Source organism: Amblyomma maculatum, chromosome 2, assembly GCF_055883805.1.
Source record: "Amblyomma maculatum isolate TAMU_Amacu chromosome 2, ASM5588380v1, whole genome shotgun sequence".
Classification (NCBI taxonomy): domain Eukaryota; kingdom Metazoa; phylum Arthropoda; class Arachnida; order Ixodida; family Ixodidae; genus Amblyomma; species Amblyomma maculatum.
In genome coordinates this window covers 137466691-137482320 of record NC_139345.1, presented here as the reverse complement: position 1 = coordinate 137482320, position 15630 = coordinate 137466691, and the positions used below count along the sequence as shown (strand labels likewise).

The 15630-nt window shown below is 43.0% G+C and overlaps 2 protein-coding genes across 2 annotated transcripts; one reads left to right on the top strand and one right to left on the bottom strand.

The window, feature by feature from the left end:
* The first annotated feature begins 1408 nt into the window (after positions 1-1408).
* LOC146200018 (uncharacterized) lies at positions 1409-5014 on the top strand. The gene is made up of 4 exons (XM_084595320.1): positions 1409-1464; positions 1825-1881; positions 2962-3125; positions 4668-5014. Exons 2-4 carry the CDS (start codon positions 1830-1832, stop codon positions 4992-4994), a joined length of 543 nt encoding a protein of 180 aa, XP_084451446.1. The 5' UTR covers positions 1409-1464; positions 1825-1829; the 3' UTR covers positions 4995-5014.
* Positions 5015-10662: 5648 nt separating this feature from the next.
* Positions 10663-15030, bottom strand: LOC146200017 (uncharacterized). The gene is made up of 4 exons (XM_084592842.1): positions 14983-15030; positions 14684-14736; positions 14340-14491; positions 10663-11030 (listed from the first exon to the last, which is right to left on the bottom strand). Exons 2-4 carry the CDS (start codon positions 14730-14732, stop codon positions 10692-10694), a joined length of 540 nt encoding a protein of 179 aa, XP_084448968.1. The 5' UTR covers positions 14733-14736; positions 14983-15030; the 3' UTR covers positions 10663-10691.
* Between the last annotated feature and the right edge of the window lie 600 nt (positions 15031-15630).

Below are 15630 nucleotides of genomic sequence, written 5' to 3'. Positions count from 1 at the left end.
CTAAGTATACTGAAACATACTGTTTGCCATCTGTTGTTGCTCCTTTTGGGATTGCCGTGGACAGCCTCCATCTCTCAGCACAGTATTACTGTTCAGACCACACATCTCCACCGCCTGAATACGATGGAACATGAACTCATTTAGGCTGGGATAATGATATAAATTTAATTATGTAGCTGTTTAGAAAGGGCAGACAGGTATACAATAATTGCTTAATCATATCCAAAAATATTCAGTGGGAAAACTCTGACTAGGGGTCCCCATCAATTATCTGCGTTGGATACCTCAATTGGGGTGGCGTTGTTTCTGAACCAGCCCACTTTCTCATTTCTCTACACCGTTTCTCTCTTGAGAAGCATGCCTCCGAAGGCCAGCTTCGTTTTTAATCAGTAAAGGTTGGGCTATGGGGAAAGGAGGGCGGAAAGTTAGTTTTCGCAATTGAAAGGACTAAACTGTAGGCGAACTTTATTCACAGGGGAGGGCTTTACAAGGTTTTCGCTGAGAAAAAATATAAATCATATGAGTGTAACGAATACAACAATGTTCTGCATGACTACCATAAGGCGAGAGATCATACTTTCAAATTTTGAAAGGCACTAATCGCTACAATAAATCAAGCATATTGAGCACGAGCTCGTACCTTAGCGGTCTTAAGCACAAACGAACTATAGTTGCATAAAACGTTAAAAGACAGAAGTTGCAACAATAGCCGATGGTCAACTGCATCCTGTGTTATGCTACCATCGTAATAAATGAAATCAGCCGTCTGTTTTTGAAGTATATACAACCAACCGGAAAAACCACAACTCATTATCTTATGTTTATATTGCATGGTTAGCGACGTTTTTAAGGAAAACCAAAGGTTTTGAACATCGGACTGGTTTTTCTCAAGGAGAAATTCGGCCTGGCGGCCACAGCAGATTCCAGTTGCATCGGGATATAATTGATTGCAAACATATAGTTACGGGTTGTGTGCTAACTTATATGTTTAAGCGGATACGTGAGTGGCACGGGCGACTTCTCTATTGATATATACCTGTGATCATGTATGAGGGGAAAAGAGTACACGTTTTCTACCTATGAGAAAATGTTCATCGCCTAATTTATCGGAAACTTGATGTTTCATCTCCAGTCAGAGGTTTATAACCTGGCCTTTCCACGAGATTAGGATGTATAAAACCCCACAATTGCGTACGCCAGCTTATTTTGCACAGCGACAATAGAAAGAAGAGGAGAAGAGAGGCAGGCACTCCGGAAAAATGGAAGCTAGCCAACAGCGGCTGTGCAGGAAAACACGCGCGGCAGAAGCTCTGATTCGCGGTCCCCTTATCACTTTCTCTGCATCGGCATAAGGAGATTAGATATATGCTTAAGCACCACATATAAATGGCTCTTTCAAGCGATGAAACACTAGCCCCCGAACTTATTGCTTCCCGATTCAGCTGGAAGTTTCTGCAAGGGAAGGTACGTTAGTAGCGAATTACGTGAAGGAGCATGTTTTAACTTATTGATTACGTGCATTTTATAAATGCGTCCTATTGAATTTTGTTACGATATTTGTTATGTTGTGGTGTTATGTTATGATTGTTGTTATCAACCCCTCTTTACATGGCTCTTCATTAGATCATTCAACGGTAATCTAAATTTAGGGAAGAAAACAACATTTATGCTTACATTTACGCATCCAACAGAAATTTGAATGCACGATGCTAAGCCGATTTTCTTTCCAACCTTTCATTTCTAAATGGATACCCTTGGTGTAGTTAAAATTGTATTTATATATACAATGGAGACCTTTACAACTTCACCTCGCTTTCTTGACAGGCACTATGAAGCAGATGATAGCCGCGGTTTTCTTGGTAGGCTGTGCAGCACTTGCTGGTAAGTATTTGTACTCGGCACACGTGTACTCTGCGATGTAAGTGCGCCTTAAAAACACTAGTTGGTCGAAATTCCCGAAGCCTTTTATAACGGTGTCCCTCATAGCCTGAGTCTGGAGTAAAACTCTCTGAACCACACTAAATGTTTACTACCTAAAATTGCACACCACCTAAACTTTGGATCTTGTGCCGCTTTAATAGTTACAAACCTGCATGAATCAAAGACTACTAATCGATAACCTGAATTTACTATCCTACACTAAGAATACTTTGCTTTGATATATTTTATTGCTGCTTTAACGAAGAGCGAAAATTTTGTAAAAAGAAAGCTATCAATGGAAGTTGGATGAAATAGCATCAGCCTACAGGTGCTGAGTTTCCCGCCAGTATTTTTTGTCTGCACGACTACTTTCCCAAGAACCCACTGGGTACGTTCACAAGCGTCCCTGTATCTATGGCATCATATCTGAGCATTCGTTTCCTTTGTTATGGGCTGGTCTGTGTGCTATGTGCAAAGGTTTTCGTTTTCACAGATCCCGCTACCACCTTTGTTTACACGCGCACTCGACGAAGAACATCGCCACTACAATTTTTGTTTCTTGTTTATTTTGTTCACAGTTCTTTTTTTTAAGCACTATACTTATTTCGCCTTCTAAAGCTGTAAGCAGTAAGCGTAGAGCCATCGGCTTTGTCAGTCTACACATTACATCTATATACTTTATATCATAAGTGTAGTTGTGCATACTGGCTCACGCAAGCTCCATCCGCCAGTTCGTACGCTGTATTATATACCTATTATTGTTGATGCTTTCTTCATTCCAAAAATAAGTTTAAAAGATGAATAAGCCATACGATAAATATCCGGGTCACCATGCACCCGAATAAAGTAGACTAAACATTTTGAACTGCGATGTTTCGTACTACGCTACACTTTGTTTTATGCCACAATGCGGTCGAACTCACATCTGATTGAAACGTCATACCCTTTCTGGCAGCCGATATTGACTGCGGAATAAAAGCGAACTTACAGACTTGTGCTCAGAAAAGTTAATAAAAAAACTCACAAGGTGCTTCCATGCAGCTTCTGCCGGCAGTGTGGACGACAGTGATAAGACATTGGACTTAGTCGTTGACCAAGAGTCGAAGAGCATCGGAGTCGAAGCCATTCAAGTCGGTGAAGTACTGCGATCGATTGCCCGTGGACTTCGTGAAACTAGTCAGGCAGAAGGTCAAGCTGAAAGCGAGGTAAGAGTTGTGCTTTAAGAGGATTTAAAAGTTAGCTGGGGTTTAGCTTTCGTTAAATCCGGTTGCGTAGGCAATACTGCATTGCTACGATCAGGTTCAGCATGTAGTGCAGCCAAGTGTGTGCGATGTGTTTAGACTGCGGTGCGGCGTGGCTACAGACCGGGTTTACCCGATGGCTTGAAGAGGCGGCCCATCTGCGGTCGTTCTTGTTGTTATGGCAACGACGCGCCATCTGCGGCGCGGCGTGGCTACCGACCAGGTTTAGCCGACGGCTTGAGGAGGGGCCCCATCTGCGTTCGCTCTAAAGGTCAAACGTGGCTACCGGCCGGATTTAAGCGACGGGCTGGAACCTAGCCTAGTATTGCTTACGCAATAAAAGACCAACTTTTTTTTATGTGATGCGAGTTCTAGGACGATGCGCAATGAGAAGGGGGAAAAGTGCTAATTCTGCAAACGCGTTGAGTGAGTTTGACATCAGTAGAGTGGTAAGACTACAAGTAATGTTGCAATCAAGAAATAAAAGTTACTGGGAAAGAGAGACCCACTAGAATGTTACTCTTTTGAAAGCTTTATATTGTTTTTCGCTTTGTTTGAAATTATTATATAATTCGTTATGCTTCACTATGATACACCTCGTTTCAAAGATTTTGGTTTCCCGCCCCTTTTTCATTCGGCTGAAACGGAAGCACCAGCACAATGAAATTTGTCCCTTGCTTTTTACTATTCATTGCACGCGCTCTTACTTTCAGTCTTTTGACTATCGATTGAGTCATCTGCAGAATGAGCTTATTGTAAATAACATCTGCGCGTCACTGTGACTGGGTGTCAAGCCACTGCACTCGATCCTATAAATACGAAAGTAGCCGAAAACATTAATGAATGTGGTATCAATACATTTATTGGTGTGCCTTCGCTTCAGCCTGGAATACTGCGCTAAGGTAAAGCGAAAGCATTCAGTGGGGCCTATCCTCTTCTGGCTCACTATAAATTGGTAGTCATAGATAATTTTTTTTAAGCCTACTACTTGTGACCAAAATGCATATTTTGGGCTTGTTACCTGTTACAGTAACGTGGTTTAGCTCTTCGGGCTTGCAAATTGTTTTCTAAAAAAAAGAAATGAAGGAGAGGTCTACATTAGAGTGAATGTACCAATTAGTAGCTTTCGGTTTCCAATGCAAGCTCAGTGGTGCTACTATTCAAAGCAAATCTTGCTGATTTCTGGTTTGCACCCCTTTGCATGGGCAGTAGTAACGTATTCTATTAAAACTAAGCTACGTTATCTCCTAAAAGCAACCGCATTACCATGAGGCTGTATTCAAGGAATGCTCCACAACAGTGAGAGATCAATGCACATTTCTACACCGACTTGATATAAATGTACAACTAACACCTTTTTTTGCAATCGACTTGATATAAATGTACAACTAACACCTTTTTTGCAATGCAAAAGCTTTGAAAGGACATATGCGTTGTAATATTTCTTTTCCGTTTTGGTGTTTCCCACTGTTTCCAAGTAGTTAATGAAGCTTACTTTTCTTGCAGACTGAGGAATACTTTATCAAGAAGCTTTGGAAGAAGACGAAGAATGCAGTCAAGCAAATCGGGAAAGGCATCGAGAAGGGCGTCAAGGGAGTCATCACCAGCAAGGCCGCCGACATCGTGAAGAAGTTTGTGCAAGAAAAGTTTGGCGTTTACGCGCTCGAAGATGGCAAGGCGTACAAGGACTTCCGTGAGGACCTCGCCCAGGAGTTCGACCGAGCGGGTGCCCGGCTCGTTGTCAAGGGCGCCCAACTGTGCCAGTGCAGCGGCCGCAGGAAGCTCGATGAGAGGGAAAGGAGTTTTGTCCAGGGGGTTGTCGATGCGTTGTAAATATAGAGTTTTGTAATATGCCCCTGTATTGTCTCAAGTTTCTTAGCGTAAGTGCTGACAATCTGAAAACCGAACAAAAATATATGGTGGATGTTTTAGCGCGTTTTGCCCAGTTTTCTTACGCTTCCACGAAGTGGAAGTTATAGCAAGACCACGTTGGCACAGCTGCCATATTATTGTTAACGTCGGCTGTCCTTGTCTAGGCTATCTGGCATATCACGCTTATTGCATATCATTTGGGCATATGAAGGTTGTCTACCTGTAATGTCTTAGTGTATACGCAACACGAGCAGCTTTAAATTGGTCAGCCTCTACCATTCATATCGAAGTGAGCCCGGACTTGATTCTACCACTGTCAAGTTTTAGCAACAAACTGGAATCTCGTCGACTTGCCTTCCACCCACGGCCACGCTTTCTATTCATTCGTATTTTTATACAAGCTAGTCAACTAGAACTGCGGTAAGCACCATTACAATGGCTTTACCGAGTGAGCCATATCAACACCTTCGACTTCGTGCTCCCTTTGAGTGATCACTTCGGTTTACTCGAGCTTCAAAAATTGATCGGAGAACAAAAAGAAGCAGAGCAGCTGGTATGGGCAATGGAGATGAAAACCATAGCATAGGTAAAGGAAGAAAACCAATAAAGAAGTAATCGGTTTAATGGGACTTGTGATTGATAATGTCCTGGTGTTATTGACGTTTCGAGGGAGGCTTTATTGGAGGCTCTGCAAGTTTGGTCCTATCGGGTTCTGTAAGAGCATTGACATCGCACATTACACGGGCGCCGTGCTTTTTGTCTCAATCAAAAAGGGACCACTATAGCTGCGATTGAACCAGTTATCGGTTGCAGTAGTGCAGTTCCCTAATAATTCATCCCCCAATCTGGAAGTATAATAAAGAATAAATAAGACTGACGGTGCAAATGCCCAGAGTGAAAACTGAAAAAGACGGAACCGCTAAGACGGACGCAACCAAGGATAGACGAGGCGCACATACAACACAGCTGGACTTACAACTGATCAATTCCAAATAACAAACAGAGGAAAAAAACATTCATATATCGTCCCTAAGCAAGCTCAACAAATATAAATACGGCATTTATGAAGAAATTTTAACTTTTATTTTTGTAAAAACAATTCATGCATGCTCACTTAGTCTTTCTAATTAGAAACACTTCCAGCAGCTCACGCCTTCGTTTTCATTTTCCTCGATCGATAATACTGGCATGATGAAATCGAAGGAAGCAATGCCACGAACTCTTGACGTGCAAGGCTAGTTTTCTTCCCGTGGCTGAGCCTAGAGTTGTTCGGTGCTTCCTCAGGTATTCACTTAGGCATTTTCTAATTTGTCTAATCTATATTTTACCACAGAAGAATGGTATAGAATAGGCCGCACATACTGCACACTTAATAAACATCGTCTGGTGTTTTTCCTTACAAGAGCCAGTTTTCTTGTGACCTCCAGATATCTTGCCGCACAGATCAGAATTTTGTGGGGGGCAGAAAACATCACAATAAAGCCCTATTTTTGAGTCACTTCTATAGCCTTTAATATTTCCTATTAAAATAAGCAACCACTACAAACTTTTGGTACTTTTTGCCAAGGATTCAAACATCGCTAGCGAAACCGTAAAGGGAAATCTGAAAGCCTTCAACCACTCAGTTTGCTCATACGAGACTGCATTGCATAGCATGCGGTAAAGTTTTTCTCCCAGATCACGAATTAGCAATGCTGTGTTTCAGCAACTTTGAATGCGCCGATTTATATGGCAAACGCACTTTTAAGACCTAAGTCGAAATTTTCGTAAAAAAATGTTATCTGCACCATATTATTGTGAAGCATTACGAACCAACTTCCGCAGCAATTTCCGCTGTTGAGTGCAAGCTAGACGCAAGCGTAATGGTTCTTCGAGTTATCAAATGATTTGATGCGAGCAGTGTGCGTAAGCTTAGAGTAGGATCGGTTACGTAGAGGCTTCGGTGTTCCACACGAAAGATCTGCGTAAGGTCCCGTGCGTGCCGCGCTGCAACCCTGTATAAAATAACCGATAACAGCATACCATGATTTCAATTAGCCCTTGATGGCAATGGAGCCATGCAACAATGTTTTTTTTTTCTCTTCAGTCTTCTTAGTGATGGGCAGATATTGCAGGCTTTAGTGGCATGCACGAAAGTGCTGCTACTGCTGTGTGTTAATATCGTAAAGTTACCATGCTTCGTTGCGGCGTTCAGGGAATTTCTTGGCATACAGCGGGAGCTGGGAAAGGTCATTTGTAGACGGGAGAATGGCCTTGAACACTAAATAATTCGTTCATTGACTGAAACAAATTGGACTAAAGTCGGTCATTTATTATAAGCCTTCAATACTAATAGCCGTATAAGCCGTAATATGTCATATTAATAAGCCGTCAGCTTCACATGCCTACGTTGTTGTACTCCAATTTCGTTGATGTTGGTTTCGGTATACGTCTTTGGTACTATATGTGTGTATGTGTAACTTTATTAAGAAGCCGGTAAACGGGCAAACGACTTTTAACGTTTTCTTAGTGTTCATGGATTAGTTGCAGACATGCAAGGGAGCTGCGATGGATTACGTGAAAGCGTTCAGACTCATCGGATGTGAGAGGCGCCATAGTTGAGTCTTTATCGGCCACGACAGGAGATGTCGCACCATGACGATAGACTGTTTAGTACATGAAAAGCTGGGGAATGCCAAATGATCAACCGCACTACGTCTTCTTTGTTTCCACATACTTAATAAATAGTTGGTCAAAAATGCCACCAATCTGTTGCCGGCCAATGGCAAATAAAATGGACTCAGGAGGTCGAAGCCGGCTTCCTTGAGTGGTGACCGAAGCGTAGCGATGGTGTTGTGCCAGTGGATCCGGCAGCTGCCACCAATGTTGTGCCGGTGGGGTTATCACACAGTAGCCCACCGTCAACAAGGTTGTGCCAAGGAGTTGGTAACGCAGCGCTCGTCACCCGTTTCGTGAACGAGGGCTGTCAGCTCCCTGGGCGGTAGCGATGAATCCGAGTCGGCGTTGTTGAGGTGAAGAAAAGGCTTTATACACTATTTACAGGTATTTAAACAAGGATTTCGGCTCTGAGGCCGAAAGCTAACATAGCCATACGCGACTGTTCTCGCGCAGCGACGGCCGGGGAGATTCCGCCGCGTCCGCACTGTCAAGGGGCGAACTGCTCCCGATGGACGCTCGTGACGAACTCACACTAGGAGTCTCGAACGGAAGCACTTGAGACTCCGTCGCCGAGAACCGTTGACGCTTAAAATGGTCCAATCCGACGGCAGCACTTTCGCAGGGGCAATGGGAGAGCTTGCTGCGCTCTCGCTTCAAATATGCCGCGGGGCGAGAAGGGGTTCACCGTCAGGGCCACGGCGCCGTACTGTCTGGACGCTCAGCTCATGTTGAAACACGTCGCTTCTCTCCCTTTGGCACGGCTCGCATCCAGTGCACTGGTGCTGTGCAGAGAAGTATCCGTATTTTGTGAAGGAGGCGTTAGCCGAAGAAGTTTGGCGTCCGGCTGAATTTCTGGGCTGCTTTGGCCAGGCACAACAATGGGCAGGCTAAAGCAAACCCGTGAAGTTTAGAGGTGACGGCTAAAGGCACTGGCACTCGTGATAACCTTTAGCCTAGCAATCAGCCATGGAAAAAATACTTAGCCCTTAATACACGTTACGTACTCTAAGGCACTAAGCGAGTTTTGTCAAATTCAGCGTGTCTACTTTACAAGTAATACCAAAAACCCATGTACAACATTTTATAAAACGCAGTTAATCTTTGAATTTTTGAGCTGGTATGCATATCCTTGGAAGATAATCCGAGTATTTTATTATGTGGACTATATACACGTCATAGAAAATACTTTAAAATTGTGCGTCTCTGTGTATGTTGTTTTGTCTGTTTGCTACCGTAAAACAATATCCTACTCTGCTAAAGCCGTTATATTGGCGCAAAAGTATGCTTAGCCACCTCGCCCGCAGCCAAAGTTTTCGCACCACATTTGGTTGGTTCATAAACATTGAACCCCTCTAATTTTTGTCCTGGTGCCATGGTAACGCGCTTAGTCCCACATCGGCTGAAATCGGTGGCGGGCGTCAATGTGGTTCTTTCTGCATGCTATTCCTGCGGTTTTCTTCGTCAGCGTATTATTGCGAGTCGTCACAGTCGGTCAAGCGATGTTTTCGTTTTGCATAAAATAAACTTTTTTACGCATAACGAATTTAACTCTATACGAGTGCGCATGACCGTGATAACCCCTCAAACTCAGCATTTCTTAGCTGAATTTCTCTACCCGGAAACTTCACTGTGCTATGCGCCCCGATTGGCATCGGAGATTAGCCAAAACAATCGCTTACTGATAGTTGCCACATCAAAATCCCGAGGGACTGGCATCTAAGGACGGAGCTTTACAATTTTCCATACAACCTGGAGGCACTACTTCCCCGGAGTAGAGTACGTTTGATTCTTTCTCTTTGGGTACTTTTCTAACCTACAGACAATATGGTACGTGCTCGTAATGGAATTTAAGCTGCATAACACTTATCTACCTGCATTAAGGTAATAGAGTACGTCCATGCGTTTGGTTTACTATCCACAATGTTCTCAATATGCATTTCCGTTAACATTATTTCAGGCACTTTTCTTCATACGTCGCCCTTTCAATTCCAGGCGATCAAAAAACAGGTTAGCACAGAACAAGACGGAGAAGAGGAAGGAAGACAGGACGGCGCAATCTATCCTGCCTGTCTTGTTTTTAACTAACCCGTCTTTTATCGAAAATGCACCAACTAACCGAGCAACAAGTTTTATTTCTATTGTAATCCACCACTTAGGGACCTTAAATGGTCTTCTTGGTACTCTTAAGCTCCGAAGAGAAGAAGAGAACTTTTGAGTATTTGTTCGGCTATCGATAAGCACCAGATTATCAAGAGACGTACCATAATAACAGAGCTATAAAAACATAATCCACCATTTTTCTACTATACTAACCTTAAGCGGGGAAAGCGGGTTATTTCGCCTCATGTGAAAAGGCCTCCAAATTTGTCATAGCGGTCGGCAGACTGGTGGTCTTCAGCATTGTGTGAGTAAGGTTCCAGGAATGCATTGGTGCTGGTCGATGCCAGAATTTTAACATGCATGGCGCACCTGGTAGCATGTTTTGCAGTGGCCCCAAATTTGGTCATATAATAAAGGTATTGTCGGCACTGACGCTATTAATTAGCGGGGCACCATTCTCAAGCCTCTTAATAACGCATCTGATTTTTATTTTGTTCTGTAATAGCAGTTCACCTTAGGTACAATAATAGAGAGGGAGTTCGGTTAACATAAAATCTCTCTCTTTGCAATTGGTATTGCACTCGCTAAATGAGAGCATTTTTACTCTTTGTCCCAAATTAGCAACCAAACTCTAAAGATTCTACTAGCTTCTTTGGAAAAGGTTTCTCTTGATGCCAAAAGGCGTTGTATTGTTTGTAGAAAGCGCTTAATGTTCTTGAAAAAGTAGAATCTTTGATTTGCGAAATGTAAAGCTTCAAGCCTCAGACACGTATTTCTTTAGAAAAAAAAAGGCATTCATAAATTAACAAAAAGATATCAATATTCTTGAGTAACAAGCATTTTCAGCAATAAAAGTCTTACATTACATGAGTAATGCGCTCAGTTCACTTAGTTTTATTACTATTTCCATTGCTTCATAGAGCTTAGCCTGAAAACGTTTACGCAGTGTTCGAAGTTCTTCTCGAATTCCGTTAGGCCATCTTCAATGACGATATTACCACATAGTGTTATTCCATGATCAATGAACTTCTGTCCAATGTCCATTATATCATCACCGAGCACCTTCATGTACGAGCTGAAGAGATCATAGTCTTCAAATGTGCTACGTGGCTGCTTTTCCACAAGAAGGCCTTCGATGGTGTCACGGGCTCGCTGCATTGTGCCGGGCTGAAATGGGTCGAGCGCCGCTACAGAATCGAGGCCTTGAGAAATCATCTTCCTGTACCTTGCGTACGATTCCTGAAATAAAAAGAGCCGTGATTTATTAACATATCAGTAAATGATGCTTCAGCCCGCTGAAGTGGTCTTTGGTAGCATTCGTAGCCTGTGAATGCAAAAGCTCTGAACAGGACTCGAGAAACAAAAATGGTCCTCCGAGCGTTACAGGTGATCGCCGGTACCTGGCACTTGCACCACGAAAACGCTGGCACTCGCAATTCTTTGCGTGTACGAGAATTTCTGGAAAAGCCCAACTTGGCTACACCGCCCCCTATAGTCCGGCAGATTTGTTTCTGTCCCCGAGAATCAAGGGTTCCCTAAAAAGAGTCAGTTCTGGCAACGTCGAAGCGATCCAAACAGCCTTGGGAAAGGCTCTAAACGAGGTTCCTACCGGCTCCTTGGCAGTGCTTTGCAGAGTCTCCGGCAAAAATGTATTGATGCCAAAGGGGACTACTTCAAATAATTTTAAACGTTTGTAACGATACCTTGAAGAATTCGTTGTAACGATAAAATTAAATTACTTTCCTGACACGCCCTGGATGATGGGGTGTGACATGAGTGATTGCAATGCAATTGCGATAGTCTCGTTCAGTGCTATGATACTGCTTTTTCTTTATAGCAAGATGATGTAAATGGGATGGCGCGACTCTGTATGGCTTCAAGGTGGCGGAGACGTAAGCGTTTAGTAGGTTTAAAATCGATAGCACACATTCGGTTTTGGGGCAAATGAAAGTTTATGCCAGTTTAATTATATAAGAGGATGCAGCCTTCAAATTACGGCACAGATGAAGCTTCAACAAAGTGTTTCAACAGGGGGTTATGCATGATAGTGACAGCTTTATGTGTAAGCCTAGATGTTTGTACTACTATGCGGGTTAAATTAAAAGTGTGACAATGCAATATTGGCACTATTTCGCAGAGCGCTTTCTCGTGAACGACACGGATTTGCACTTGTTAGTGTTCAAGGGAGCTACTGCACCAAGAGGCAAATTTGTCAAGTTCTAGCTGAAGTAAAATGAATAATTATTGTTGTAATCACTCTGTAGGTACATAATTGTTCACAAATAACTTTATTTTCAATTTATTTATCAATGGATAGGATTAATGTAGATTGAGAATAATAGCAGTGACAACCTCCGCCTTAAGGGACACATGACGTCTCATTGGCGAGATGTGAGTAGCTAGCATTTGCGGAAGTGAAATGCTCGCGCCTTGAAAGAGAAACTGAGTTAGATTGGCGGGAATTTCTAGCAATGTAAGCTCATGAAGGAAATGAATGAGGGTGACGCGATTGGAATAATCGAGTAGTACAGCAGGAGATGCAGTGTCGTAGTAATAATTTTGAAGACTTGTAAGAAGAAACAACTTCGCACGCTCTTTCACACACATCATCATCAAAGGTCGAAGCTTCGCCGAACCCCGCTATCGAAGTATGAAATAGTGCGCGTTTTTTGTCTGGCACGTTTGGAACGATTCCAGGTCACGGACAGTCCGAAATATTTTGGATGAACGAGATGAATACGCTATCCCCTAAGACGCAAGTAATGTTGCTTGCTTTGATAGTAAGAGACATGACCACCATACAAACTAAACTTTCCGTATCGCTTGCAATCCGGCACAACGATTCCTTGAGTAGCCTATGTAGGTTGGCATTATGTATTTGCGTAATAGTATGTGCCGATCAGAATAGAGTTACCGGGTACTACGTAATGCTTGATTCTCTTATTTGCTAACTAGTTCCAATATGTGGCCAAGGGCAGTCCCCTGATACGTTTGGTGGAATTTTTTAAGACGAAAGCCTTCTATGCCTCATAACTCCATGACCCGCCCGCGTGTCGGTCTGCGCGTCCGCGAGAAGTGTGCCACTACTTCGCGAGATTCCGCGGCTTACTGCGGGATTGAACTTGTCAATTATCCTGATGGAGTCATCAGAAAACAAAACACATTTTTCCTCTACCGGGAATCGAACCTTCATCCCTCGGTTCACGAGCCGAGCCCGTTAACCAACTACGCCACGCCAGTGTCTTTGTCGACCGTGAGAATAATAGTAGCGGGATTCTGAGAGTGACAAATACTGCACCTTTCCTTTCCTGTAAAACAATTATAGAACGCCGGTGAACTTTGATGCGCTCAACGGAACGCTGGGTGCGTTCGACAAAGGGCGTGCGATGTATCTTGTACAGCAGGCAACACTCAGGCTATCGCATTTCTCCACTGTAAATGCTGCAGTGCTCATGGATTTTTTTTTTATAATACGAATAACAGCATTTGTGTTCAGTGTTGTCTGCCAAATAACGTCTTATCGCGTCAAAATTTCAATTTGTTTCTTGAGAGCAATCTGGTTAACTGAAAATTTGAGAAAGCAACATTAAACACGCGGACTCTTGGATATGAAAGAGCACTGAACAAGGGTAGAGACGAGGGGGGGGGTTAAGCCTCAGTTCACAGGTCGAGCCTGCGAACCTGCGAACTGAAGCTTCCTCCCCTCTAGCCTTGTTCTGTGCTCTTTAATACCGTGTAACCATCTTCTTCCTCTCGTTCTACGTGGACGCTTCGTTTATGAGTGTTTATGAAGTGTACCATTAAAATATTTTACTGTTTAGCATCAAACAATGGCCAGCACAGAGTCCTGAAAAACATTAATGCCAGCAGCAAAACTGCTGTAGAGTACCAGATATCAAGATGGCAAAAATTGAGTGCAGCAGTAGAAGGGGTCAATTTAATTGCATCCACCCATAGTCAACTGTGTCATTATAAACACTTCAAATAAACCCTAAGGACGGCTTTCCTTGTGTCACTGTAAACTGTTAATGCGGTTTCCAACGACTTCTAGACGTTAAAAAGGCGACATACTGCGTGGGTGTTCTATGAGTGAACGTGCGGTATATCACTGGCGCTCTATGTATAAAGTTCGCCATTTAAGCTAGCTTTGGAAACATCACTCGTGCTGTGTAGGAACATATTATATGTTTTAAACCCGACCACATTGCCTCGTCAAATTTGAAACCTAAGCCTGCAAGCAGAACTGCCAAGTAAAAAACAGTTTAAGGATCTTTAAATACCCTTTGTCCAATTCGAGTCGTTCTGTGCAAGTTTGTTGATATTATTGCTATTCATACACTTTGGGAAAGATCGGGTGAAATATCCTCGCATACATACTCGTGTGACCTCTGACCTAATTTAGGGCTTGCGAATTAAGGAAACAACGAAACCATGTTACGCTCCCTCCTTTCCTACCCTGCCTCGCAAAGCCTTTCTAAGCTCTCAGCTATTAGCTGGAAACATGTAATATACGCTTTACCAAGAAATGCATCTCAGGCTGGTACTTACCTCATCATCAATTTTAGATTCCTCCCGAAGCACGGCGATCATCCTCCTGCTGAATTCTTGCATTACTTGACCAATCTTTTGCGCTTCTACCCCCATATGAAAACTCTCTCGAGTAACAACCGCTGGTTTGTGTCCGGCGACAGCATCACCACCTGTGAAGCAGCCCCAATGGTGTCTTCAGCAAATGACTGAAGTAAATTGGACGACACATTGAAAAAAATTGGCGAAGTGAAGCGTGGCTATGAAAGTAGATCATTCTAGTAAGCGCGTGGTTGTGTAAAGACAGAATGATGCAGACTTTATCATGACCTACACAATATAAGCAGCTATAATGTATTACTCACCCAGAGTAGCAAGCAATACTATCATTCCGTACACTGTCGAGCGAGTCATTGTTCTGGAAAAAAAAAAACGAAGATCGTATCAGTAGTGGTAGGGACTTTCTTAAGGAAGTAAAAGAAACAAGAAATATCTTTGACTGCTAAAGTTTTAACGCGTTGTAGCCTTTTCATTTACAGGGCAAAATAATTAACAATAGCGTAATACGTATAATTTTTTGTTATATTCCCTATTGTGGCTTCTTTTCTGCCAGACGGGAAACAATCGCCTAAAATCTAGCAGTATGGATTCAGACGCAAAATACCTTGTGCTTCTTGCAGAAGCTACACGGCTAGAGTCTCCTAGTACGGGCCACATCGCGTTTTTTCCGCCACCCCATGCTTTTTATAGTGTCCACAGTTTCCATGACGCTCTAGCACTAATTGATGGGAAATAGTGCGTATGCTTGCTTACGTCAAACTTATAGCATCGCACCTCGCTGTCACTGCTGTCAACGTTTGTGACGACGTCATCTATTACACTATATTTACAGATAAATGACGTAGCGAATTATTCCAAAGCATCTAGGTAAGACTGTTATCGCTGTCTGCTCGTGGGAAAATAAGCCCAGCATTCTTAGAATTGAGCTTTATCTGCCACATGTGTGGATCATCGACCTCAACTGCTCCGCTCCTAAATGAGAACCTCCTCTCCTTTGCCCCAAACAGCTTTTTCCTCGGGCAATTACCGTGTTCTTCGGTAGTATTCTCATTCCCAAGTTAAGCGAAGTAGTAATTTCAACCTCCACATTTTCCAATATTGGCTACAATGCCGCAGGTCTATGAGCCATATGGGAGTAAAAAATAATAATACTTTATCTTTCCTTCACTACAAGGAAAGAAAAGGAGCCGCCGCTAAAAAGCTGCTTCGAAGAGCAGCTTGACGAAGCGGCTGCCCCTATATATGACGGCAT